The sequence below is a fragment of the Lonchura striata genome, chromosome Z, assembly GCF_050655825.1.
Source record: "Lonchura striata isolate lonStrDom1 chromosome Z, ASM5065582v1, whole genome shotgun sequence".
In the NCBI taxonomy this organism is placed as follows: domain Eukaryota; kingdom Metazoa; phylum Chordata; class Aves; order Passeriformes; family Estrildidae; genus Lonchura; species Lonchura striata.
Window position 1 is genome coordinate 7,808,736 of NC_140740.1, and position 25,127 is coordinate 7,833,862.

The 25,127-nt window shown below is 38.4% G+C and overlaps 2 protein-coding genes across 9 annotated transcripts in view; one reads left to right on the forward strand and one right to left on the reverse strand.

Annotated features, from left to right (window-relative positions):
* Nucleotides 1–14,754, forward strand: part of PJA2 (praja ring finger ubiquitin ligase 2) — a 78,160-nt gene extending 63,406 nt beyond the window's left edge. For all 6 annotated transcript variants that reach the window (XR_014951277.1, XR_014951278.1, XR_014951280.1 and 3 more), the window contains one exon: nt 1–14,754. This exon is cut by the window's left edge. The gene's annotated coding sequence lies outside the window, so the exon portion shown is untranslated.
* Nucleotides 7,849–25,127, reverse strand: part of FER (FER tyrosine kinase) — a 153,981-nt gene continuing 136,702 nt past the window's right edge. For all 3 annotated transcript variants that reach the window (XM_021524773.4, XM_021524774.4, XM_085566655.1), the window contains 3 exons: nt 23,080–23,234; nt 19,256–19,378; nt 7,849–15,702 (listed from right to left, as the gene is read on the reverse strand). In XM_021524773.4, the coding sequence (XP_021380448.1) occupies nt 15,560–15,702; nt 19,256–19,378; nt 23,080–23,234 (421 nt within the window). In that variant the 3' untranslated portion in view covers nt 7,849–15,559. The remainder of the gene's footprint in view (nt 15,703–19,255; nt 19,379–23,079; nt 23,235–25,127) is intronic.

Here is a 25,127-nt window from a genome sequence, read left to right on the forward strand (position 1 = left end):
CTAAATAAGAATTAAAGACTAGTGCTATCTATCCAGAAATCTTGCTGAAGGCAGGAGTAAGAACCATACAGGAAAACATATTGTTCAGAAGGACTAGTTTGTCCCTGTATTGACTATCTGTACTTTCTTCTGAGGACGTGATCTCCTCTCTTCAGCTTGTGACGTCCCAGATTTTCTGGAGAGCCATTCCCTTTGGCAGTCCTGCCACAGCCAAGTCTCTGTGACATGACCTGATCCAAATGGCACACAACGTGTCAGCCTCCTGTCATTTTTCCACTTGGCATGCTGCAGTGTGCTGTTTATTCTCGAAAACAACAGCGAAAGAAAAAGACTCAGAAATGTGTTTTCTGACACACAAATTGGCCTCCCTTTGGAAAGCAACCTTGCTGTCAAAAGGCAGGGTGCAGGTAAGTGTTTGCTGCATGAGGAATGTCAGTGCCACTGAAGTACTATAATGCCCTCCTCAGTCCTAGATTATGGAGCATTTCTCCAGAAATGAGACAGAAACACAGAAAGAGCAGGCTCATTCCTAGTGTGGCTGTGGTAGTATTTTTGAGGCAAAGCAAGCTTCCCACATGAAGAAATATCTTCAAGGTTTAGCAACAGATTGGTTCTGGTCTACAGCTGCCTTTAAAAATGTGTTTTAAGACTAATTACTTAGTAGTCACATAATGAATTTATTTATAAATTTGGAAAGAAAGTACTTAATGACGTTTTTGTGAATTCTTGATGATTAAAAAAATCAGTAGTTTATCTGAGAACAGAGGAAAAGCACAGTTGAATACTTAAGAAGCAGAATGCAGAAACAGAGGGACTACCTGGCTGCTCTCAGTACAACAAGGCAAACAAGATCCAAGAATTGCCTTGGATGTGCAGAACCTCTGAGAGGAGCAGCTGCCAAATCCCCAGTTTGGATCCCTGCTCCTTGTCTTCACACCTAGAACAGGAAGAGGAAGAAGAAGAGGAAGAGGAGGAATGCTCAGAGCTAAAAATCAGGCCTTTTTATCCATGCCTGGCCTGGCCATCTGGGATGGCTGCCAGCTGGAGGGCAGTGTTGCAGCAAAAGTTATTGCCAGTTTAGGAACTGCCACTAGAGCAGCTGCTATGCTTGCTTGGGACTGCAGCTGTTGGTATGTCAGTAGCATAAAGCTCTGTTTTCCAGCAGAGTTTTGCCAGCTTTTGGTAACAGCCAGGAGCCTTAATCACACTCCTGGATGCTCGAAGGTTGCTCAAATGTTGGGAGACCACACAGTGGTGTCTTACACCATACAGGGCTTCCATCTTTGGCCTCAGTGTTGGAAACAGAACTTAGGTGCTAAAGTCTCTGCATGGTTTTCTTTGATTCATATAAAGGTGTGATGCTTCAAGTCTTGACTGAGTTTATTGTATTCCATGTAGTGAAAAGAAGAAAGTTGCTATATAAGCAGTGATGCAATGGGACCATTGGATGCTGCATTTAATTTTTGCATCTCTGTAGCATCAGAAACTTTAAATGTCCAAAAAAGTAGTTGAGTGTTAAAAGCTGTGCAGAGAATGACTGGTATTTTGCTCAAGTCATTAGAAAGTGCAGGGATGGAGCAGGCCCAGAGGAATGTCACGGGGCCTGGTGTTGTGTGCTGAATTCCTGCAGCACACATGGAACACCAAGCCTAGCACTACTTCTATGTGCTCCCACACATGTACTTTTTCACCTGTCTTATGTTGTTGCTGAATGTAGTCTGCACAGCTTCCATCGCTGTTGCCACGACTCTCTTAAAACACCAACTAGATCAGAAAAAAAACCCCACAGACATCTTGGAGCCAGGTCTTAGCAGTGACAACAGCTCCCTTTGTGCTGTCTTACAAGTACATCTGCTAATAAGAAATTAAAATGTAAATGCCAGTGAAATCTCATGGGGCACACCTAGGAATCTCAGGAGAGGCTTGGTGTTGAAAGGACAACATTTCCTAGGGGCTGGAGTAGGGCAGCTGAAGTCAGACTTATTCAGAGACTGTCTTGTCAGGAATAAAATGTAGATCTGCGTATGAATGTGCCCCTGTAAAGATGGTGGGTGCTCTCTTTCTTACTTTCCACATTCTGTTGCTCTCCTTCCTGCTTGCTTTCTGTGCCTTGGGAGGAGCAGCAGGCCTGTCATGCCTGCCCATTTGAAGCATTGCAGTAGCCTATCTGACCTCAAAAGATGTGTCACAGTGCAGCTTTTGCTGGAGGCTATACAATGGATGGGTTATTCTCAATGGGAATATGAGAGTCACAAATCATCTCCACACAGAGACCCGAGAAATCACATTACAGACTTAAAGGCCAGTGGAAAGTCAACAAAATGCCCTTGGGCCTGAGCAAACTTTTGTCCTGGATCACAGAAATCGCAAATGTTGAGAGAAATAGATGTTGCATTGGAAATAGTTTTTCTGCTTCTGCAATGAAATATTTCTGTTCAATATAAAAATAAATATTTTCCATTTAGCTGAGATTATCAATTTGTTGGGCCATCAAAAGATAATGTCCAAGACTGAAGCCTCAGGCTCCAATGTCTTCAATGAAGGATCCACAGGGTCTGGGCAGACTGACATTCATGAGCTGCTGACTGGGTGCCTGACCATGGCCCATGTCTGTGAGCCTCCTCCCAACACAGGGCATGGCTACCACACAAAAAAGTTGGATACACTAAGCAACAGCCAGGTATTAGTTTATCTTTCTACAAGTGAAACAAACAAGACTTAGTCATATCAGTTTCTAAGAGGAAAGCCAATCTTCTTAATGCAGAGTATATGCAATTCATTATTCATTTCAGTGAAATGCAGAGTGCACCTTGCTGTGCAGGCCAGCTGCTCATTTATAAAATTGATTATGCATTCTCTAAAGCCATCTCTAGGGAGCAGCTAAATTGCATCCACTGCCACCAAAGTCTTTGATATCCCCATGGTTGAAGAATATTATAATAGCAAGGAATAAAAGAAAGATAGGCTATGTTCTGATTTTTGATGTTTGTCAGATTTTGCTTGCCTCAAAATGTTTCAGGAGAATGTGTTTCTGGCATAAAAGCTGCCCTTAACCTCACAGCAGGAGCACCCCAAGAAGTCTTGGAAATTGAAGGCTCCTTTTATTGTAAAAAAAGGTAAGAATTCATCTGCTTTAAATTTTTTCCCCCATAATAATCAGGTGTGTGGTTCAGATAATACCATATTGACTCTTTGATTCTGTTGCTTTAATACGACTTCACCATCATCTCTGTGAAGAGTATATATGATATATATGATAACACTGTATGAGAAAATCTAGCAGTTTAGTATTCACTCTATATATCAAATAGCTGGGCATCAAACTGCCTGAACTTTGACTTCAGTGCAACTTTCTGGAACAATTTTTTCCCTGAAACTAAACCTTAATGAACTGCTCACCCTCCCCTCAAAAAAAGCTTCCCTATACCAGTGTAGGCAATCATCAAAATGTAAAGCAGATACTGCTTATAAGTGGATCATGAAGAAACTGCAGAAAAATTAAAAGGTTGCATGGGTTTTCCTATTTTCTAGTTTTAAATTAATTTAAACCTTTTATTTCACAGTGATTTTGTAATTAGACAAGCTATAGCTATAAACCTAATAATCCCTGAGTGACAGACTGTGGCATATGTTGTTTATGCTTTACAAAGTCATCTATAATCCCTGGCTTTCAGGAACTGCTTTAGGTGGTATTTTCAGCTCAGAGAAGGGGCAGGCTGTGGAAGGATGCTGGAGCTGCCAAGGTCCAAGGGAGCTGTTGCTGTAGACACCAGTTTTGAAGGGGCAGAAGGGGCCTCTTAAGATCTGGTTCTACCTCCATGCTTAGCCAAATGTCTCCTACACATTTCTGGATTAAGGATGACTGTGAGCCTCAAAATGGACATTTCCCCAGTTCGGTAGCCAGAGCCAGACTGACTCTGCAGGGAGGTAAATTTGGGAGGTAAATTTTTCCAAGGCCTTTCCCTGCAGCCCTAAAAGCCAAGGTCACAAGTGCTTGACAAGGGCTTTTCTCTCTGCTCCTCCCTGTTATGAAAATACAGACTTCATGGGGCTGGAGGATGTACTCTAGTGACTGATATAAACACCTACAGGGTGCTTACATTGCTTATTTTATTTTATCCCTCCAACCCTGCCTGAGGAACAGCTCTGACCACCTGCTTCTTTCAACCAGCACATCTGCAGCTCTTTCACAAGACAGTTTCAGACTTGTGCAGTCAGAGTGTGGAATGTGACTGCTGCTGTGAGCTGCACCCTGAGGAGTTGCATGAGCTCAGACCCTAAACTTCTCTGTGTGTTCTCTTGTGCTGGTTTGGCTGGGATAGAGATAATTTCTTCACAGTAGCTGTAGTTTGTATTTGTGGCGAAAACAGAATTGATAACACAAGGATGTTTTAGTTATTGCTGAGCAGGGCTGGCACTCAGGCTTTCCTGCCTCTCATACCACTCCAGCAGCGATCAGGCTGAGTGCACAAGGACTTAGGAGGGTTTTTTTCCATAATTTTCCTGTTTAAATATTGGTGCTGTATTAAAACAAACAAACAAACAAACAAAAAACAACTATAAAACCCCCCATTCTAAGGTTCAGAGAGTCCCTGGGCCTGATCCACCTGAAGTACTGGGGAAAGACAGAAAGTCAAGGTATCTCTCTGTAAATCAGATGCATAGCACAAAAATGACCCCTGTTCAGGCCTAGACTTTAGATACTTGACCTTCTGGGTCCATAGCTGTGAGTGAAATGGAGCTGTCTAGCTCTATCATATTTCAAGGTTCTTTAATTATATTTAGCAAGATCTAGGTCACTGCATTCTTTTCTTTTCAGACTCAGGGTAATAGAGTAGTGGAAAGGATTTTTGAATGCACAGGGCTGTAGGTTTAGTTAAGTGAAGGTCTTTACGACCATTGAGGGTAAGGGCTTAGTATGTGCTTGTCTGCCATTATACGGCCTGTGATTTCCATGTCTTAATGTTAAATGGATGGTCTTTCATACCTGTTGACTGCAGACTAAATTTTAGCAACTGAATAATTCTACTGACCTTTCTCTGTACTTTCTCTTTAGTGAATTGCACTTGGCAGTGCAAGCTTTTAAGATAGAAAGTAGAAAAATATTTCAATATACTCCAGGTGTTTCTAATGCAATCTCATTTTTCTTTCAGCTGTCAGAGAATTAATCCATCATGAGTTGGAAATGTCTCTTGAAGATACGTGCGTCTTCCCATTACAGCATGGTCAAATGCCAGCCTGTTCCTTTTAGAATTCTGTTGAAGATTCTAAGCCAGTTAGTAGCTTGATTTTTCTCTCTCCTGACTTCTTTTTGCAGCAGATTAGGTCATTGAAAGCTATGGGAGCTTAACTGTTAGAAAAATAGAGCACAGTGTCTCATTATTCTGTATTCTCAAGACAGAGCTATTTCTTTAGTCCTGATGCATTTCTGCACACAGTTTAGCAGCAGTGCCTTTACTGTAGCAGACCTGCAAGGAACAGAGGGTGATGGAAGAGAGGAATACTGATGAAATTTCATCAAAGACCTCTGTGTGTTGCAGTGTTAGTGGTGTGTGCATGTGTCATTGACTTGTGTATTTTCTGTGGTTATCTGTATCATGTCCCTTGAGGTGTAAAGTGCATCCAGACTATATCGGTGAGGTTTCTGTATTTTTGCATTTTCTAATGGCTGGAACAGGAGTTCAAGGAGGACTGAACAGTAGCTGCAGTGTATGATGGAGACAAACAGTTTTCATATCAGGAGCTTATCTGAGGAGAAAATTGTGGCCCTGGTGAAACATCATAACTCAGTGATCTGTAATGGCCCTTGTGCTCTACACTAAGTGCATCTTATTGCAGATTTCCTCAGACCTATTTTTAAGTGGTAGATGTATCAAAAATCTTAAATATAGCAATACTTGGCTTTTGATCCCCCTATGGTCCTTGGCTAAGTTAAGCTTCCAGAGTGTGGAGCTGGTGAAAACATAGGGATCTATGAGAACATTTATGGAAGTCAGCAGACAGTGTATGTCTAAATTGAATATGCTGGGAAAAAAAAAAAGAGAAAAACAAAACAAAAAAACAAACAAACAACAAAAAAAAAAACAACCAAACCACTCCCCACTCCCTGCTTTTCCACAAATTCCCCGCATAACCAGGCTGAAGTCAGGCACATTCTTCTGCTTGGAGTCTTCAGATGTGAGCCTCTTCTCTGTCTCTGAACAAGATTAATCTCGCCCTCATTTAACAAAATTGGCATTTCTGCCAAACATCAAGAGAGGATTGTATCAAAACATCTTTGCATGCAAAGTATTTGGATCTAAAAGGGAGAAAAAGAACTGATCCAGCTTTGACATGCAAATGGTGGCTGTCTAGAAAAATAACCCCAAAACAGCATTGCTATCCAGGATCAAAACTTCCAGGACATTTGTGCCCAAATGTCTTCTGTGTGGACTTTTGCCAGCTGTACAGTACCTGCGACATTAGGGCTCACAAGTCAGCAAGACATAAAAAGTCCCAAGTGAAGAACTTGAGATGAAATACAAAATAAGGTACTATGGTCACCTGGGAAATGGGGAGCTATCTACCTTGGAGCATTTTCCTACTGCAGGCCATGAGGTTTGTTAGGATAAGATGTGCCTCCGTGGCTAAATTTGGCATCTCAAGAATAGGGAAATGCTGTGTTCTGCCATTTAAAGTGGTCCTTGTGCACCAGTGTCCTTTGGGATCTTGTGAGAAGTCTTAATCAACAAAATCTTTTCAACAGCAAGTCTTTCAACTGTACTTCTAAACTGGAGAAACTGTAGGACTGTTCAAAGGCCCTGATCTCCTCCAAGGCTCCTTTCTTTAGCCTCATGTCAACTTCACTGCAGTGACACTTCAAATGAGGAAATCTGATGACCCTGTGCTGCTCAGTGTTTGGCAGTCACAGGTTTTCAAACAACATATTTCTCTTATTCAGAGGCCAGGCATCACTAAGCAGAACAGATTTAGCTGCAGTAACTTTTTCTAAAACAATCCTTCTAATAAATTAGTCTCACTAGAATTGTACCAGACCTGTGTGCAATCCCATGCTGTGCTGTCTTCTGTTCCAACATACACTGGGGAAATTCACTGGACGAGCTTTGGACTTACACCTCATCCATTCATGATTACTGGGAGATTGTGGGGAAAAATGCCTCAAAGGGTTTGTAAAAGGGAACAACTATTCTATAAAAAAAAAAAATCGACACAAACCCAAGGTACCTCAGTCCCACTTAGGAACCAGGGCTGTAAATTGCCTTACGTGCTATAAACTCCTTCTTCAGTCAGGCACCAAGTCATGCAAATCACAGTTCTCTGCCAGTCTGCAGAGTGCTTAACTACTGTGTAAGGTGCAGGTACCCAAAATCCCATCTTTCTACCTGATTTTGGGTCTTCAAACAAGGTGCCCCTTACAGGGAGCACTGGGCTCCTCATTAGTGGAAGAAGTACTTCATATGAGGATATTCATACTTTATGTTACCAACACGATCTTAAAACATTAGTTTGTATTTCTTAAAGCATAATAATGTTCTTAACAAAAAGTTCTCAGCCCGTTTCAACATCTCCTGTCCCTTCTGTCCTCTAGGTTACTCCTTGCTTTAGTTTCTTCTGATATGCAAAAGGTAAACAAAAGTAATGCAAAATTGTGAGTGAGGATCATACAGAGATTATCTCCAGAAATTAAAAAAAAAATAAAATAAAATTTGGTCTCCCCCTGCTGTGTGAAACAGAGTATTTTGAATTGTGCCTATTCCCAAAAGCAATGTTACTAGACTTGGTCTTCCACCTGATTACAGAAACAAATGGACAAACACAATTTGTAAATATCAAATAAAATGAGACCTCTTGATACAAACATTTTACATTTATTGGAAGAGTACAGTAAAACAGGGACTGCAGACTCATTAGTGGTAAGTGGTCCAAAGGAGAAGACAAAGGACTATTCAAAAAAGGTCTGCAGTTTACAAGAAGACTGAAAATCTCTTACATAAACAGCCTAGGAAATTAAAAAGTTAGCTTGAGTTCTAAAGTGTAACTTAAAAGTATATAAAAAATTGGCAAATAAATAAAGTTAAAATGCAGATCTATTTAAAATATAAAGGACCGACAACTGGCAACTGTATAACATAGTTATCATTTTCAGACTTGATTAAAAGCCAGATAAACTCACAAATGTTGTTTTCTTTTTTTTTTTTTATTTATTTTATTTTACATGTACTTTAGGGAAGAAGGACCCATTTCCAGTGTTATGTATTATCAATCTGTTTCACAAATATATTATTTTTAAACAACAAAGACCATGAAAGGTGCTTTACCTGATATTGCTGGTGTGTATTTTGGCACAAAATTGAGAACTGGATACCTAAAGACATCTGCAATTGGCATCTGTGCCCACTCAAGGCTACTGGTGACAAAAGTCTGGCTTGTGATGGCAGGCCAGTGAAGTGAATTTCCCTCCTTCCCTAACACCCCTGCTCAGTCTCCAGCTGCCAACAGTTACACAAAGGAAAAGCAACATATGCAATTTTAAAATCAGCAGTCCTACAACCCCAGCCCAAGTTTCATCCCTGGAAGTCCTTTAATAGAAGGTACAGGGCAGGTGTTTAATGCAGGCTTTCACTCCTCAGTATTTCTCTGCAGGAGTCTGCCTGCCTGTTGTGTCCTGTGTGATGAACCTGTATTATGGGTTTTTCTCCTATTAAATGTTTTCAGCATTTCAGTGAAAATTAAATGGGAAGCTTGGTGGAAAAAAAAAACAACTTGTGATTTACAAGTAATGGTACAATTAACACTGGAAACAGACATCTAAACAGACGTTTCAGTTGAGACCCAGTGCAAGATCAGTTCCCCGTACACAATAATGCTTATCTTGTCGACTTGCAGGTCTCAACACTTCACAGTGGTGGGGATGTATAATTATTCCTGTAAGTAAATGTTGTATGGCATAGTGAATTCAAATTTCTGAAAGCAGAATTATGAAAATTAACACTGTCTGAAAAAGTCTATTAAGAAGAAGGAAGTTCATAATAAGGCTTAGGTGGAATTCAGTAATTGCTGTTGATTTTGAAGATACTGTTCCAATATGGCCTGACAGCAAAATGTCAAGGAGTGTATTTAGCATTTTAATTCTCCTATGTGGAGCAGGATGTTCTGTATTATAAACCAGACAGTAACAAATGTTGTTCCTCTGATGTATTTTATGATGTAGACAATTTGTGATACAGCTATTCATTAAAAATCTGATTTTAACAATATCCTTCACCTTGATTCATGGTTACTTCCATTTTCATATAAACACATAGCCCTAGGTTTTAAAGTATAGTATCACCACAGTACTTCTGAATTAAATAAAAGCAGGAGTGTATTTGGACTTTCTGTCACCAGAATAACTAACTTTGCCTGGTAAGTGAAAGGGTGTGTAAGTGTACATGGAGCCTTCAGAATTAGGAAATATTTCAGAGAGATTATTACAGCAGAGTTCAGCTGGAAGTGTAAGATTACTGCAACCCTCTTTAGAGAGCAGAAAGATTCTTTGAGAATTGAGGCAACGGCTCAGAATCAATTGCTTACATATCAATAATCCAAGAATTTTGCATTATTACTTGCATGTAACATTTATAGAATTCATCATATATTGAGAAAGACTGAGCTGACTGAAAAGAGTACAGCGCATCTTTTTTTTTAGCAATGGAAAGTTCTGGCTCATACTTTCAACAGCTGTAATGCAGAGGGAATCACTGATCTGATTTTTGTTTTAAAAAGTCTAATTGCCTTATATTGATGAAGAGCTTCAATGGCTGTCTCACTCACTGTATTCACAAAACTTAAGTACTTATCTATAAACTTAAGTACTTATCTATAAAAAGTGTTTCTAAAACTAAATGACAAATCCAAATAGTAGGAATTCAGGATTTTTTCTAGTATTCCCTGTTCAGTGTGAATCCTATGTTGCCATACTGGTTCAGAGGCTCTCTTCATCTATAAACAATAAATCAATGTAAGTTGTGTTTACAAGGCAGATTTTACTGCATTTTTTAAACTAGATTTTAGGATTTTATTTATCCATTTTTTTCTAAGTATACCTAACAGTTTTTTGTTTGGAGAAAGCATATAGATCTGAGATTTCTAAATGAACTACCCTTCCATAGCTACAATCTCAAACACCTGCAAAACAACCACGTAGCTAGTGAACTAATTAGTTGCTTAGCTTAAACCCCCAGCCCCAAATAAACCATCTGAAAATTATAATTTAAGTCCTGCCTAGATGATGCCTGAAAAAATGGTGCTCTGAAATAGTCAATAATATACAACTGCCTGAAAATGAACTCTTGAGTTAACACCCAAGTTCTATACCTGGACATATATTCCTGCTGCAATTTTTTATCAAAGAGAAGGGGACATAATGGTAACTTAGGGTTGTTGGTGGAGGTAGCATTTCCTGGGAGAGAACAGTAAATACATCTCTAGACCTTTCTGTTTTGTAGAGTAGTACTAAGGCTGAAAACCAGAAATTTCTTTTGCTTATTTGACAGAGAAGCAAAATCAAGGTGGATTCTAGGGTCAAAACTGTGAAATTTTAAAGACAGGGGTTTCCAGTTCCTGTTCTGTGGTACTTATTATAATGAACACAATGACTCTGATAACTGGATGTGAAAATATGTAAAAATGTTGAAGCTACCAGGCAGATCTTGCTGGAATTTTCAATGAGAGAATCTTCCCTTCTTTAAAATTTCAGATCTCAGCAAAGTAAAGTTGGTATTAGTAACACACTAACAGACAATTCTGCAATGCATATAGGAGTTGGAAATCACACTTCAGTACCACTTTGAGAAAAAAAATGGTAGTAATTTTTGACTGTTCATGATGTGACATGTGAAAAGATTCTTCCATTTCAACTTGGAGCTTTCCACCTTTAAACTTTGTTTCTTTATAATGGGAAGCTACCCCAGGGAATATTTACTCTTAGAAAAACTTGATAGGCTCCTGAGGTTGATTTGCTTTCCTAGTAAGTTGCTGCTGATGATGAAGGGCTGCTTTTTTGTTTTGTTTTTCAGTAAATCTGCAGAAGGGAACTGAAAGAAAACATTTCTAATAGAGCTGATATTTCAAATTGACCAGATCTCTTAAAAACTCATGGTTGTTTGGAACTTCAGGAATACGACACTTGCCTTGTTCTTGCTATGCACCTTTTGATTACTAATTGAGATCCTGTATTACTAGAAGTGAAGGACTGCATGAAAATCATTCTAAGAAGAAAAAAACGCATAACTTCAGTGGTAACAGGGGTGCTCTTCCCTTTCTTGCCTAGGAAGAAAGCTTCCAACAGTATCTGATGTACTTTTGTCTTTTAGGAGAAAAGAAAATAATTGAAAAACTCTTCCTTTAATAGCAAACTATTTTATGCTTAGCCATAAAAATGTTACAAATCCAAGTGCACTGGCACAAACAAATATTTCTAGTGCCTACAAACAGAACAGCTGTTACAGAAAGTGGACTCTCAGCTCCTTTCTCTTTATTTAATCTTTATAATGACTTATTATTTATGGCCATCAACTATTCTCAGAACTGCTGAATACAGTGTTTGATGACACTATTTACACAGTAGCTTAGTTCTTCAAATACTGCACTCCCTTAAGTCTGTGAGTAGCACTGACATTTAGAGGATATGACAGCAAGAATAGTGGGAATGGGGCTAGTAATTAATCACTGTTAATACTTGTGCAGCAGCACATCTGAGAAAACTGGAGGGGAAACATTTGTAAATACGTCTGAGACTGGGTTACACTGTAACCTTAAAAAATGTGAGGGATTTTTCTTCTTTTTTTTATTTTGTTTTCTTTATTGCCTTTACAATGGGTGCAAAAAGGGTAACAAAATAGTTATAAAGAGATAACAAATAAGAAACTTCATAGTCAATTTTAATGATGTGCTTGTAGGATTTAAGTAGGCATAACAGGTAGTCAAAGACATGAAAAAATACTTGAGTATGAATAACCTAATATTTTCTCAACCAGTTTTCTCTTTCCTGTCAGTAAGAATGGGCTTACCAGCTGCACTGATGGCCTTCTGATGATGCACTTCCCAATAGCAATTTCCAAAAAAGTTTTAGGCAACTCAGCAAAAGGGCATATTTTTGTTAAGAAGAAATGCAATATAACTAGTTGATAAACAAAAAGCTAATCCATTGTTTTTCACAAAAACAAATGAAAATGCACATTTCAGAGATACTGCCTTTGTGGGATGCTAACTCTACATCACTACCCTTTGCTGAAGCAAGGTTTGTTTCCATACAAGATACTTTTTACTATTTTATATTTCATAAAATAAAGAAGCTTAGAAAACCTTATGACTTCACTGAGGACTGGACTTGAAAGCTAATATGCACTTATTTTCTACTAAAAACAAACTAAGGATGCACTTTTTGCCATCAAAGCAATTTTCTTAAAATAATGAATGCAATGCCTGGGAAAAACATAAAAATAGGAGATAACCTGTTGAATCCCTTCTCACATTACAAGCTGAGGATAACAGTATTTAGTTTCCTATGTTTAACAATGTAAAATAAGTCAAGATTCCCTCAGGGTCCCTCTGGTAGTGACAGTGCCAGTGTTAACAACCTAACCTGAAATCCACGCTTGCAAAAGAGACTGAAGCTTAACTTTTTAAGTTATCTTTTTAAGTTCTCTATGATAGACACAGTACATGAGCCAAATGACCAGGATCTGGCTAACCTGGTAAGATTAACCTGACAACAAGATGAAGTCAACAAAAGGCCATGGAGAGAAGATATTGAAGCTTTGCTTCTTTAGTGTCATGTCGTTATTATAAATTTGATGGCATGGCAGACTTGGTTGTGACTGCCCCTATGAGAAGCCTACAGTATCAATAGGCATGGATTCCACTTCCTAAATTGAATAGTTTCAGCAACTACAACTCAGACATGACGAACAAATTCTGCCACAAACTGTTAAATTAATGATACAAAAAGTTTAAATAATTGAAAAAGACATGTATCTGTGTTCAAATTTATTCTTTGCTTATAAAGCCATTCTGGTATTCTCTCAAAGTATTACTAGTTTTGAACAGAACTGGTGCCTACTTCAGTAACAGAAACAAAGTTTCCTAATGCTGTACACATCTCCTGTTTTAAAAAGACTTTAAATTTAAACAGAAATGTGATATACATGATGGAGGTTAACTACTTCAGAATAAAATGTTAGTACTGTCTTTATCCTTCTGTGAGAGTCAGGATGGTAACTGGTTAAATTATGACAAACACAACAGTATTATATTTTAACTGAATAAAGCAGTATTTCTTGCTGTCAAGAGGATATATGGCAAAGAAACAGTCCATCTCTCTAACAAAAGAGTATTAACTCTCCAGAAAAGCTATGAATGCTGACAATTTTATCCTTACTTGCAGACTTCAGGGATGCATATGTAAGGAAAGGCAGTTGGATGCAACTCCAATTTTCCCAAATGATTGTGAAACATCTTTTAGATCTTAGTACACTTGCACTTGCATTAGCATACTAGCAAATTAAGGCACAGACTTTGTGTACTACTTAGAAGCATACAAGCTAACAAGAACATTTCCTATTGCTCTTTAGAAATATCTCTGGGCTACTTGAAGTACAGAACTAAGTAAATATATCCAGTACACTTACAATGAAGTTTTAATTAATGCCACCAAGTTTTCCAAGCACTACACTTTAATGGGTATGTGCATATAAATGCTTCCTTATCTCCAAGAAATTAATCACTTAACAAAATGCAAGAAGCACATCCTTACAGCTGGATACTGATAATACCACCTCAAATGCAGGTGATGTGATCCCACACAACCATTCACTGTTGTAGTTGGACACTAATTCCTATGTAACAGACAGATTCTTCTAGACTACACATATTTCGGTCACACACAGCCCTAAACCACCACTCAGCACTACTGCAAATATACTTGAAAGAACAGAAGATGATGTGAACAATAGAAAAGCCACCCTAACAGAAATAAAAATGTAATGTAGCCACTGACTTCACTACATCTCAACCCCACTGTAACACTAAAATATAAGGCTAATTAACATTCTAGATGCTGTGTTACTTACAATCCCTGTTTCTTACTTGCATTAGCAGCAACTGGTATCCCTTGATCTGAATAGTTTAGTAAATTCCTAGAAATATTTTAAGCACCTTAATGCTGGAACTCAAGACAGGGATACGGTAACTTGTTCCTATTTCCATTCAGAGCCCTAGGAAACAATTCCAGCTGCAAAGAAGACCTAGAGTCAAAGTAACAAATGGTGCACTTCCTCCCTCCCCTATCTAGTAAGTTTTTATTCTTTCTGGCTTTTTTTTTAATATATATTTATATGTATATATATACAAACACAAGGTTTATATTCTTGGTGCATTTAAACCTTGTTTATCCCCAGTCTTTTGATATTTGATTGCAATAATGTAAGAAAAATAGAAGGTTAGTATTTCTACTCTGCTGTTCCCTGTCAGAGGCTTCTTTCCTTTTGGTTGTCTGAACAACTTCCTCATGCCATACAGAAGTAGTATTTTCCTTTGGACACTATGCATGAAATGTTCTTTTGTTCAGAATAAACTTGCATTCTGAGAATTTCTACCAATTTAAGGGAAAAAATCAGGGTCAAAAGCAAATCTAGCAACATATCCTTTAGCGACTCTAAAATCAATGATATTTGTTATTTGCTGATATCATTAATAAACTGCTTTTTCTTGGCCTACTACTTTCACATATTCTTTGGAAAGCAGATAGTTTGCAGTATGTCTTAGCATGTGCTAAGAAATATACTTTATATTGGTCTTTTTTCTAAAATAAACATAAACATAGGTCACCATAAAAGAAACAAGTTACTGAATTCTGATGGCACTGAAGGAGAAAAAAGGCATTAAGTAGATCACATATAAAGTCAGAAGTATTTCTATTGTATGGTAATAAATGCACAAGTAATTCAACTACCAAAAAAATTCTGGATTTTTCCATTCAGTAAGCATGTTTGCATCCTGAATCTAACTGAGCTTCATGCTTAAAACCAAATATCACCTAAATATATCAGATGCAGAAAGAATTTAAAAAAAAAAGCAACCTTCTAGTTGAAATACTTGTCAAAACTGTCTTCAGTTATAAGGCCAACATGTATGATAATCCCCACATTAATATGCTGACCTACAGGACAAGGATAGCAGAGTAAGAGCCCAGCTTAAAGTAGAATACCTCTGAAAAATGTCACTAGCAGTTATTTGCTGTAAAACAGGTAGAAGCCACAGTCCCTTAAATTTGTAATATGTGCTTTCTTATGTACATGTAACCTAAATTACAGTACTACTGTGACTGGATATATAGCATTTCGCAGTTTATATCTTAATGCAGGTGTAGATGCCATTCAAGATGGTACACCAGGTAATTTCAAGAGTAATCCTAGAAGAATATTGCAAATAATGCTATAAAAATGCATAGTGTTTGAGGGAAACAATTACTTCACTGGAAAATAAAGTCTCAGACACTGAGTTTGGCACTTCTTCATCACTATGTCACTTTCTTTTTGATTGAAGACAGCTCTTTCTGAATCTCACTGAATTTTGGCCGGTTTTCTGGCTTGTAGTCCCAGCATCTCTGCATTATTTTATATATTTCTTCTGGACATTTTTGTGGTGCAGACATTCGGTAGCCTGGTATGCAGAAAAAGTGGTGAAAACTTTTAGTACTGAAAACTGATGCGTATTGACAAATCTAAAAAGGTAAGAGTAAAGTTCAAGACCATTTCATTTATAAAGATCTTCAAGGCACTATGAGGAACATCTTCAATACATATCCTATACATGAGAGATGAAACTAATTGTTAATTAGTTATGAAACTAATTAAAGCTCAGGTACCAGTGACATTTAAGCTGGGCATGCTGAACTGTCATTTTGCTGCTCATCCCTAACAGGAGCAACCCACACAGATTTCTTTCCTGTATCTTAGGAAGTAGCCACCATCTGGTTTTCAGTTGTATTTCCTTACTTCCCTGCAGTGAGGAAATTGATAATAAAAACTAAGATGTGAGTAAATTTATTTACTCTTTTGAAGATGTATCACTTTTACTCTCACATTTCTTCCCTTTTTTCTCCTTAAAGAAAATTCTTCCCCATTTGCACTTTAGTAATTCATTTTTCCTCCCTCTGTTTTCTTAACTTTTTCATCTTCCCATTTTATCTCAACTCTCTCTTCTGGTTTGCTTAGATAGGGAGTGGCTTCCACACTTCTCTGCTGCCATCAGCCAAGGAGTTCTCTGACTTGACAATGAGCAGGAGAATGGACAATCAGTTAAGTAAATTAGCAGCTAATAATTCAAAAGTCACAGGTAAGTGGCTCTTCGGGCATATCATCAGTACCCTGGACCACAGAGGTGTACTTACAACAGTGAAGACAATTACCCAATGAGAAGGAAGTTGGGAAAAATGCCAGGAGAATCCTATGTATGAACAAGGAGCTTCTGGACAAAATCAAACACAACATCAGGTAATGGGAGGAATACCAAAACTCTGTTTGAACCTCTAGTGAGGAAGTTAAGAAAGACAAAGCCCAGAAGGGATTGAACCTGGCCAGCTGTGTCAAAGACAACAACAGGGCTTCTCTAACTTTGCAGGGGACAAAAGGAAGGCTTGAAAAAATTGTGCCCACTGCAGAATGAGGCACTGAGCAACTCAGCAACATAGGACAGGGACACTTTCTTCATCTTGGCCTCTACTAGCAAGACCAGCCTTCAGGAATCCCAAGCTCCAGGGACCAGTGAGAAAGGCTGGAACATGGAAGATGTACCCTTGGTGGAAGAGGACCTAGTCAGAGAATATTTAAGCACACTGGATTTAAGTTCTAAGTCCAGGTGCTCCGATGAACCCATGAGTGCTGAGAGAATTGCTGATGTCACTGCCACACCATTCCAAATCACCTTTCATACATCACTTTGACTACTGGGAGGAGTACCTGAAGACAGGAGTAAAGCAAACGTCACTCCTATCTTCAAGTCAGAGCACCCAAGGAACTGCAGGCTGGTCAGCATCACCTCGATCCCAGAAGGTGATGGAGCACCTAATGCTGGAAACTATTTCCAGGCTGTACAAGGAAGTCATCAGGAGTAAGCATGCAGAAAGTCAGCATGGTTTCACCAAGAGCAAGTAATGCTTGACAAATGTGAGAAACTTCTTCAATGAGATGAGTGGCCTGGTACATGAGGGGATTTCACTGTAAAATCCCCACAGAGACACCTTTGAATTTATGGGCCAGATGACCAGACACTCATTGAAAACTGAGGCTGAACAGTGAGCCCTGCAGGGAGGTGATGAGTGGTATGGAAGTCTGAGTGGAGCTCCAGGGTCCAATCCTGTGTCGCACCTTCATTAAGGCTGTGGATCCTTAGTGAAGGTGACACAGCAGTGGTGCACCCTGGCTGGTGGCACCGAGCTCTGAGGAGGGCTGATACACCACAGGGTGGTGGTGCTGTCCAGAGGGACCCAGACAGGCTGGAGAAAGGGGCTGACAGGAACCTCAAGCAGCTCAGCATGGGAAGAACCAAGTCCTGCAGCTGGGAACAGCCCCAGGCACCAGCACTGGTGGGGAAACAGTTTGGGCAGGAAAGGCCCTGGGGCTCCTGCTGTACACCAGAAAAGAATGCTAATGGCACACTGGGCTGCACTGGAAGGAGTGTTCAGCAGTTGAAGGAGATCATCTGCCCCCTCTGTTCAGTACAGTCTGAAGCCATGTCTGGAGTCCAGTGCTGGGCTCCCCAGTACAAGACAGACACAGGCAAAATGGAGAGAGTCTCATGAAGGATCACCAAGGTGATTGAAACACCTATGAGGAAATGATGAGTGAGCTGGAGTAGCTCATCCTGGAGGAGAGAAAGCTCAGGGGTTCTCAGCAATGTACATAAACACCTACAGGGAGGGTGCAAAGAAGGTGGGTCCAGGTTCTTTCCATGCCCAGTGACAGGACACAGAGGTGATGAGCACACACATGGGAAATTCCTCCTCAGCATCAGGAAACACTTCTCCTTGTCAGGGTGACTGAACACAGATTGCCCAGAGAGGTGGTGGCATCTTCATTTAGAGAGATACAAAAGCCATCTGGATGTGATCCTGCAGCTGGGTGGACCAGATGTCATTCAGAGCTCCCTGCCCACCTCAGCCATTCTTTGAGTCTGTGATTCCACAAATTGTTTACCACATGTAGCTCTGAGCAAATGACAGGCAGTGCACAGTGATGTGCACGGGACTCCACAGCTAAATGCAGCAGTGACTTCAGACTCATTGCACAAGTCTCTGTATGTCCCTTTCTAAAGAAAAGTGCCATGACACTGACCTCTTGAACAGGAAAAACTGAGAAATATTTTTGTTTTTTTTGTACTGCACACATCTGCTCTAGGTACTGGATGAATGCATGCAAGTTCAAACAAAAATGGCTTGGGCTCTAGGATTTGATTTGGCCTTTAAGGAGAAACTTTATTATCACCTACAGTGCTTATAAAACTATAAAAAGCACTGATAATGTGTGTAAATCAGCAAACCAGAGTTTTTTTGTTTGTCATTTGTTTTGTTTTACATAATTTGGAAGTTTTACTAGCTTAGAACATATTTATAAATTATACAGTAGTACTATGTAGGGAAGGAACAGTTCTGACATGCCACTAAAGACAATGAAAATAAATCACACTCCAGAAATCCTGCTCATAGTTATTTGCTATTTTAAGTAAAAGCCTTTAGATTATTTTGTAAAAGAGAAATGCAGCTTGCAATGCTCAACTAGCTCACCATTCTCCACCATAATTGCTAAATCTTTCTGTGAAATGATTTAATAAAGAAGATGGAATGATAGAGATTTTTTTCTGGCAGTTTAGAATATTTATACCTGCATTAACATAATCTTAAATAATTCATTCTGTTCAAGCTTCTGCTTTGCACAGCAGTAAATCCCTCCTTTCCATCTCACCTGTTAGTTCTGCAACAATGAAAGGCAGCATGCTCTAAGACTTCCAACCTTTAAGTTACTGGTCAGTGTACTCCTTTTTTTCGAAAGGCCTATATATACCACCCTACTCCTCCCAGACAGCTAGATTCAGCATTAGGAAACCTCATATTGTTTCTGCTAAAGTTGCTACAAAACTTGTATGTTATTTCTTGGGTATTTTACACTGAATCCTTACAATTTATCCAGCATTTCTTTCACTCCCTATGAGTAATTACCTTTCTCAACTTGCTCTCGTGCTTGTTGGTTGGTCATTCCAGGGTATGGGCATACTCCTAAACTGAAGGTCTCCCACAGAAGGATTCCAAAGCTCCATACATCACTCTCAGATGTGTATCTCCCTAAGAAAAGGAAAGCAAACCTTTAACTTAACATACAGTGAAATTGGTGTTTCAGATAATTATGGCCCAAACTTCCTGTAAAGGTAGAAGTGTTATACTGACGAGCTTCAGGCAAAGCAAAGCTGTAGCTATTAATAAAACATTCTACAGATTCCACAGTCCCCAATGTTTCAAAGAATGAACAAATTATATTAGAGCCAATACTTTGGCATAACATAAGCTAACCTTTAGTTCTACTATTATATACAGACTACACCACTCTGTCATGCAAGAATTTCTTTCCTTCTTAATGTATAAAAATATTTCTCTTTTAATATAAAAGGACAAAAAAAATCCAGGGTTTTCCCATTCATTTACAACAGCGTTCAATTCCAAATATTCTTTAAAAATTACCTTTTCCAGTTCTCCATTTTAGCATGGCAGTGTTAATTCTGAGAGGAGCTTCCACCATCACTGTTTCTAAGTGTGAAGAAGGCCTGGTTCTCATGCTTTGAGAAACTGATCTCTGAAAATCTAAGGCTGGATACTGCCAAACTTACACAACCAATCAGTTAAAAAAAAAAAAAATCAGACCTGCTGGTTCAATTGCCTCCAACTATGCTTCAGAAATAGCAAAACAGATAATTGATAGACAATTGAATTCCAAGCCTCTTTGCGGAATTATAGCTTTCTACTACAGGAAATAGGAGACATTTTGGAGCAGATATTTCTATTGTCCCTGATGGATCCACATTACAAAATTAAGACTATAAAGCCATAAAGCCTTTTACAGCAGAATCAGTGAAAATGTTACCTTAAAAATCCATTTTCAACATCACTTTCAACATTTTTCATGACTGCTCTTCCTTGTTGTATGCTATTAATTTGTATTTACATGTTTGTATGTGTTTAAAAACAACACTTGTGAATGTATTGTTTGTTTATCTGTAATCATCAAACAAGCCAAGCTAAGCCACTCCTGACTAAGAAAAAAAGGAAAAATTATAGTAACAGTTGATGACAGTGACAACTGTTCTGACGTCAGAAAACTCAGTTTACTCTTAGGCTAAATATCACTTCCAGCTGTGCTGTGTTAGCTTGTGTGTCTCATAGTTGACAATTATAGATATTCACTATGCTCTTTGGAGTCAGATTAGTTTTCTTGTCTGTGTATCAACTCCCCACAGCTGGGCATCCAGTAATTTAACACTTTTCACTGAAAGCATTCAGCAAATACAAGGTAGGCGATTAGCTGTTTTTTTTTTTTTTAAAGAAAGTGCAAGTTCTGTACAGTTATATTTTCTGCTATGACATTTTCTGAAGGGAAAAAAAAAAGATCTGTTTAGAAGATCCAAGTCCTCCCCATGTTACTATTAACATCACAAATAGCTCAAAATATTGTAGGGAGAAAACATACATATTAAATGTATTTTAATTTTCAAAGATCAGGAAGAAGAAATACCCCATAATTATCCTAAACATATGCTGGTTTTGGTGGCGTAGAATTAATTCTACTCACAGTGGCAGGTACAGGGCTGCCTTTTGGATTTGTGCTGAACCCAGGGTTGAGAACTGAGAGATGTTTTTGTTATTGCTTTGATTGCACAGAGCCAAGGCCTTCCGTGCTTTTCACACTGCCATGCTGGTGAGGAAGCTGGGGGTCCTTGGGAGGGGACACAGCCAGGACAGGTGACCCCAGACAGACCAAAGGGATATTCCAGACCTTGTGACATCAGTCTCAGTGGGGGAAGAAGGAGGAAAGGGGAGACATTTGGAGTGATGGGGTTTGCCTTCCCAATAATGGTGTAGAATGGCTCTGAACAGCACCCACAGAACCAAAGTTTCCATTTCTCAAAAACTCCAGTGACATCTGAATTTTGCTTCTGACTTCTAACACAATTTGTGTTGGAACCACAACATTTGCCCTAGACTGGTTTCTTGCCTTCACAACTTGTGTTTTTTCTTAAATTAACATACTTTAATGACCACTCTTAATTTGTCACATACAGTAACTTCAGCAGAGACCAAAAAAAGGAACTTTTTTGTAGCTTCTTAACCACATTAGCTTAACATTAGCATTCATGTAATGGCCAAATGACCCTATTCCTCATTTTCCTCCAACCTTTGAATCTTGATATTCAGGACTAACCTGGCCAGTGTTAACCAACTAGTTTCAAAATAGTGCAGATTTAGTTTTACTTCATTTTAATATCTTAAAAACCCCCAGTCTTACCTACACAATTCAATGCAATTCTTACAACCTTGTTATTAGAATGGAAAACAATAAAACATAATCCAGTAAGTTTTATTAATATCTTTCAAGGGAGTGGAAAAAATTATCCTTCAAAAACACAGAGAAATCTTTTATGACATTTTGAAAGCTGAATATTGACTGCTGAACATATTAACATGTTTGAGAGAGCTTATTTCACAAACATTACAGAAGATGAATATTTTTCATTTTATAGCTGCTGGAATATGTATGTGCTTTAGGAAACAAAAAATAAGTCAATGTTAATCAACAATCCCCTCTTCTCCTGTACAGTGCAGAAAAAAAACAGACTCAGCAGTACAAAGTGAAGGTGCTGTCACAAGAGCCTGCTCCCTGCTAAATGTAGCCAACTGGACCACGTATGCATATAAGGATAGGTTTTCATAATACATCAAAAACACTGTGTGCATTTCCAAAATAACAAAAATAAAAACCCAAACCACCATTTATAGTGGACCAAACACCCAACAGAGCAAAGCATTCACCAGTGAATGCTGGCAACACTAATATCTCTTAGAATAATTGGTAATAGAGAATCAAGTACTAAACTGAATTTACAGTCAGCCTTTTAAAGGAAGATCTGCATTACTGTCTAATGTCATTAACTGCTGCAAAAGTGCTAATGAGAGGAAGCATTCTGCTATCAATCATAATTAACTAACTTATGATTTCCAATGCACAATTTCTGAAAAAAGTCTAAATTTAAGAGATGGCAGAAATATTTATAGACACTTCAAATAAAGAATTCAAAAATATTTTATTCTGTGTATTCAACTAAAGAACTGGTTTAGAAAAGTATATTCAAAACATACCATCATTTATTAAATGTGCTGCTTCTTCAGAGCCCACTTTACCTTGAAGAACTTTTTTTTATAGTTTCGTATAAGCAAAAAAAACCTAAGAGCAGCAGCTTCTGTTTCTATTCTGGAATTATTACCCATGTAGTGTGGACCACTTCCCTCAGCGATAAAGAATGGATTTTTATCCCCAGTATAACAACCTAGTGATACACAAAAATGCAGGTAAAGAAAAACTGCAGTTAAAAACCCCCCAAAATAAAACAATGACTGTAAATTCCACCAATGCAATTAATTATCTAACACAGTGTTCTAGTACATTAACATTTTCTACTGTTTTCAACGAGGGGCCATAAATATGCAGAACTTGCCATTCATTTTGCTAACAATCATAATTTAGATGACTGACGAGGCTGTCTACAAGAATGAGTCAGCAGCAGAACCAAAGCACTCTGCTATTGCTGCATAATAACAATTCTGATGTTGCTGCCCTATTGTTTTTTGGCAGCAAAACTGCATTTTTTACATAAATCAGACTGAAATATTACAATTATTTTAAACATCATTCATTTGAACAGGGGGAAAAGAATTGTATGTATCTACACGTTTGCATTTTTTTTTTTTTTTGCAAGAAAATCCAGTTATGTTCTTACCATAGTTCAGAGCTTCTGGAGCAGTCCACTTGATAGGAATCTGCTTAAGGCCTGAGGATGAGTACACCCCATCGTCCTCTTGCCGGGACATCCCAAAATCACTTATTTTCAAGATGTTGCTTTCACCTACCAAGCAGTTCCTTGCAGCCAGGTCTCTGAATTAGAAAAAGAAATAAACACCCACATTTTTACAGGTCTGAAAGTATTTAGAAGTCATTTAAACTGACTGAGCACCTCAGCCAAGATGGTTGTGCCTCTCAGATGCTTATTTACAAAAGGGTAAAAAATACTTCACAGCAGTTGTGGGGAAACAGAAGTGAGGAAAGGGGAAAAAAAGTCAGAAATAATCCTATGAAGAGGTGAGGGGAGTATATGCTGGAGATGCTCCAAATGCTCGAGCAGATAATCTCCTGCAGTAGGAGGGAGTCACAGTGGAGCAGGGGAGGAGTGTGAGGCTGAGGAGAGGAGCTCTTATGGCCAGACCAGAACTTCCATTCCCCACTCACCCCTTGGGGGAGGAGGTGAAGAATTTCAGAATGAAGGAGCACCTCAGAAGAAGGGAAGGGGAAAAGGTACTTCAGTTTTTGTCTTTTATTTCTCAGCATCCGACTCTATTTTACCTTGCAATATATTAAATTCATGTTACCTAAGGTCAGTCTGTTTTGCTATGATGGTAAAAGGTAGGTGATTTCCTTGCCTTCATCTTGACCTCCAAATTTTTCTTTCTTATTTTACCTCCCTGTCCTGTTGATGAGGATGGGGAGTGAGAAAGCATCTGTGTGGGGATCTGGCACAACCACATAACCCACCACAACTGCCCTCCATTTATTCCTCTACAAAAATAAAACCCAGATTAATGAATTGGATCCTATGGAAAACAAAATGGAATTTGAAGAAGCATCCTGAAATGTGTCCAGTGTGTGTTTCAGCAAGAAATCTGAGCTACAGCTCCATCTTCCCTCTGCCCATTAGAGTTTCTATCAAAAGATAAAAGCTATTCAGCATAGAAAAAGAATTTTGGCTCAGTAATGGATGAGAAGCTCAGAAAGTCAACTCCCTCCCTTCGCCTCAAATTTGTTTATTTTTTTCAGTTCAGGAGACATGCAGTAATAACTGATAAAAGACCCAGTGTGACTTCTCTACATGCTAATAATATATTATAAACATACTATATGTATATTAAATTTCAGTATTTTACAGTTGATTAAAATACAACATAACAAAATATATATTATTATTCCTATTGTAATTAATATAAAGGGAGAAATATGTTAAGCAAGAGGAGTAATTCTAAACCATTATGAACATCATGGACAAAATATTTTTAAACTAAACTTACTGTGGTTTTGCTTAGCTAAATAGCTAATATTCTTACAAATGGCTTACATGAATATTCCAGAAAAACTACATTAACTTTGATGTTTTGAATTGGAGCTGTAATGCAGTTCTGAAGTGAATCCCCTGAGCACTTAATGCACGTTCATTGGTTTTTGAAGAATAAATTTGGTGCATGCAAACTGCGCTGCTCTTGGAAGAAAATAACTTAGAATTCTGCTCATGATGTGCATGGAATCTGTTTCTCTAGCTACAGAATTTTCCTTCTATGCAATTTGTTTCTACAGCTAATGCAGAAAGGTCTGAACCAGTGGTAAACAGCTTCAAAACCTACCCACAGTAATGACAAAGTACTAAACTACATTTAACCCAAACTAAAAGTCTTGAGCCATGTTCAAGGATGCTGAAGCTCATACATCCACTTTAATCAGCTCATCCATATTGATATTGGACTATGTTATTCAATACATAGACAGAGCCTAGGTATGATCCTAAATATCATAACTTGATTTACAAATTTTAACATATTTGACTCATGCAGGTTTTCTGCCACTAAGAACATTAATAGCTCTAGAGCTTGAGTGATATAAACAAAGTTATTTGTGTGGCTTGAGAAGATGGACTACTAAAAAACAAATCTGAACTCACAGGCACCAGCTAAAGATGTGCACAAGTCCATAAAACAGTTCAGTGTGCAGTGTGTTACTACACAG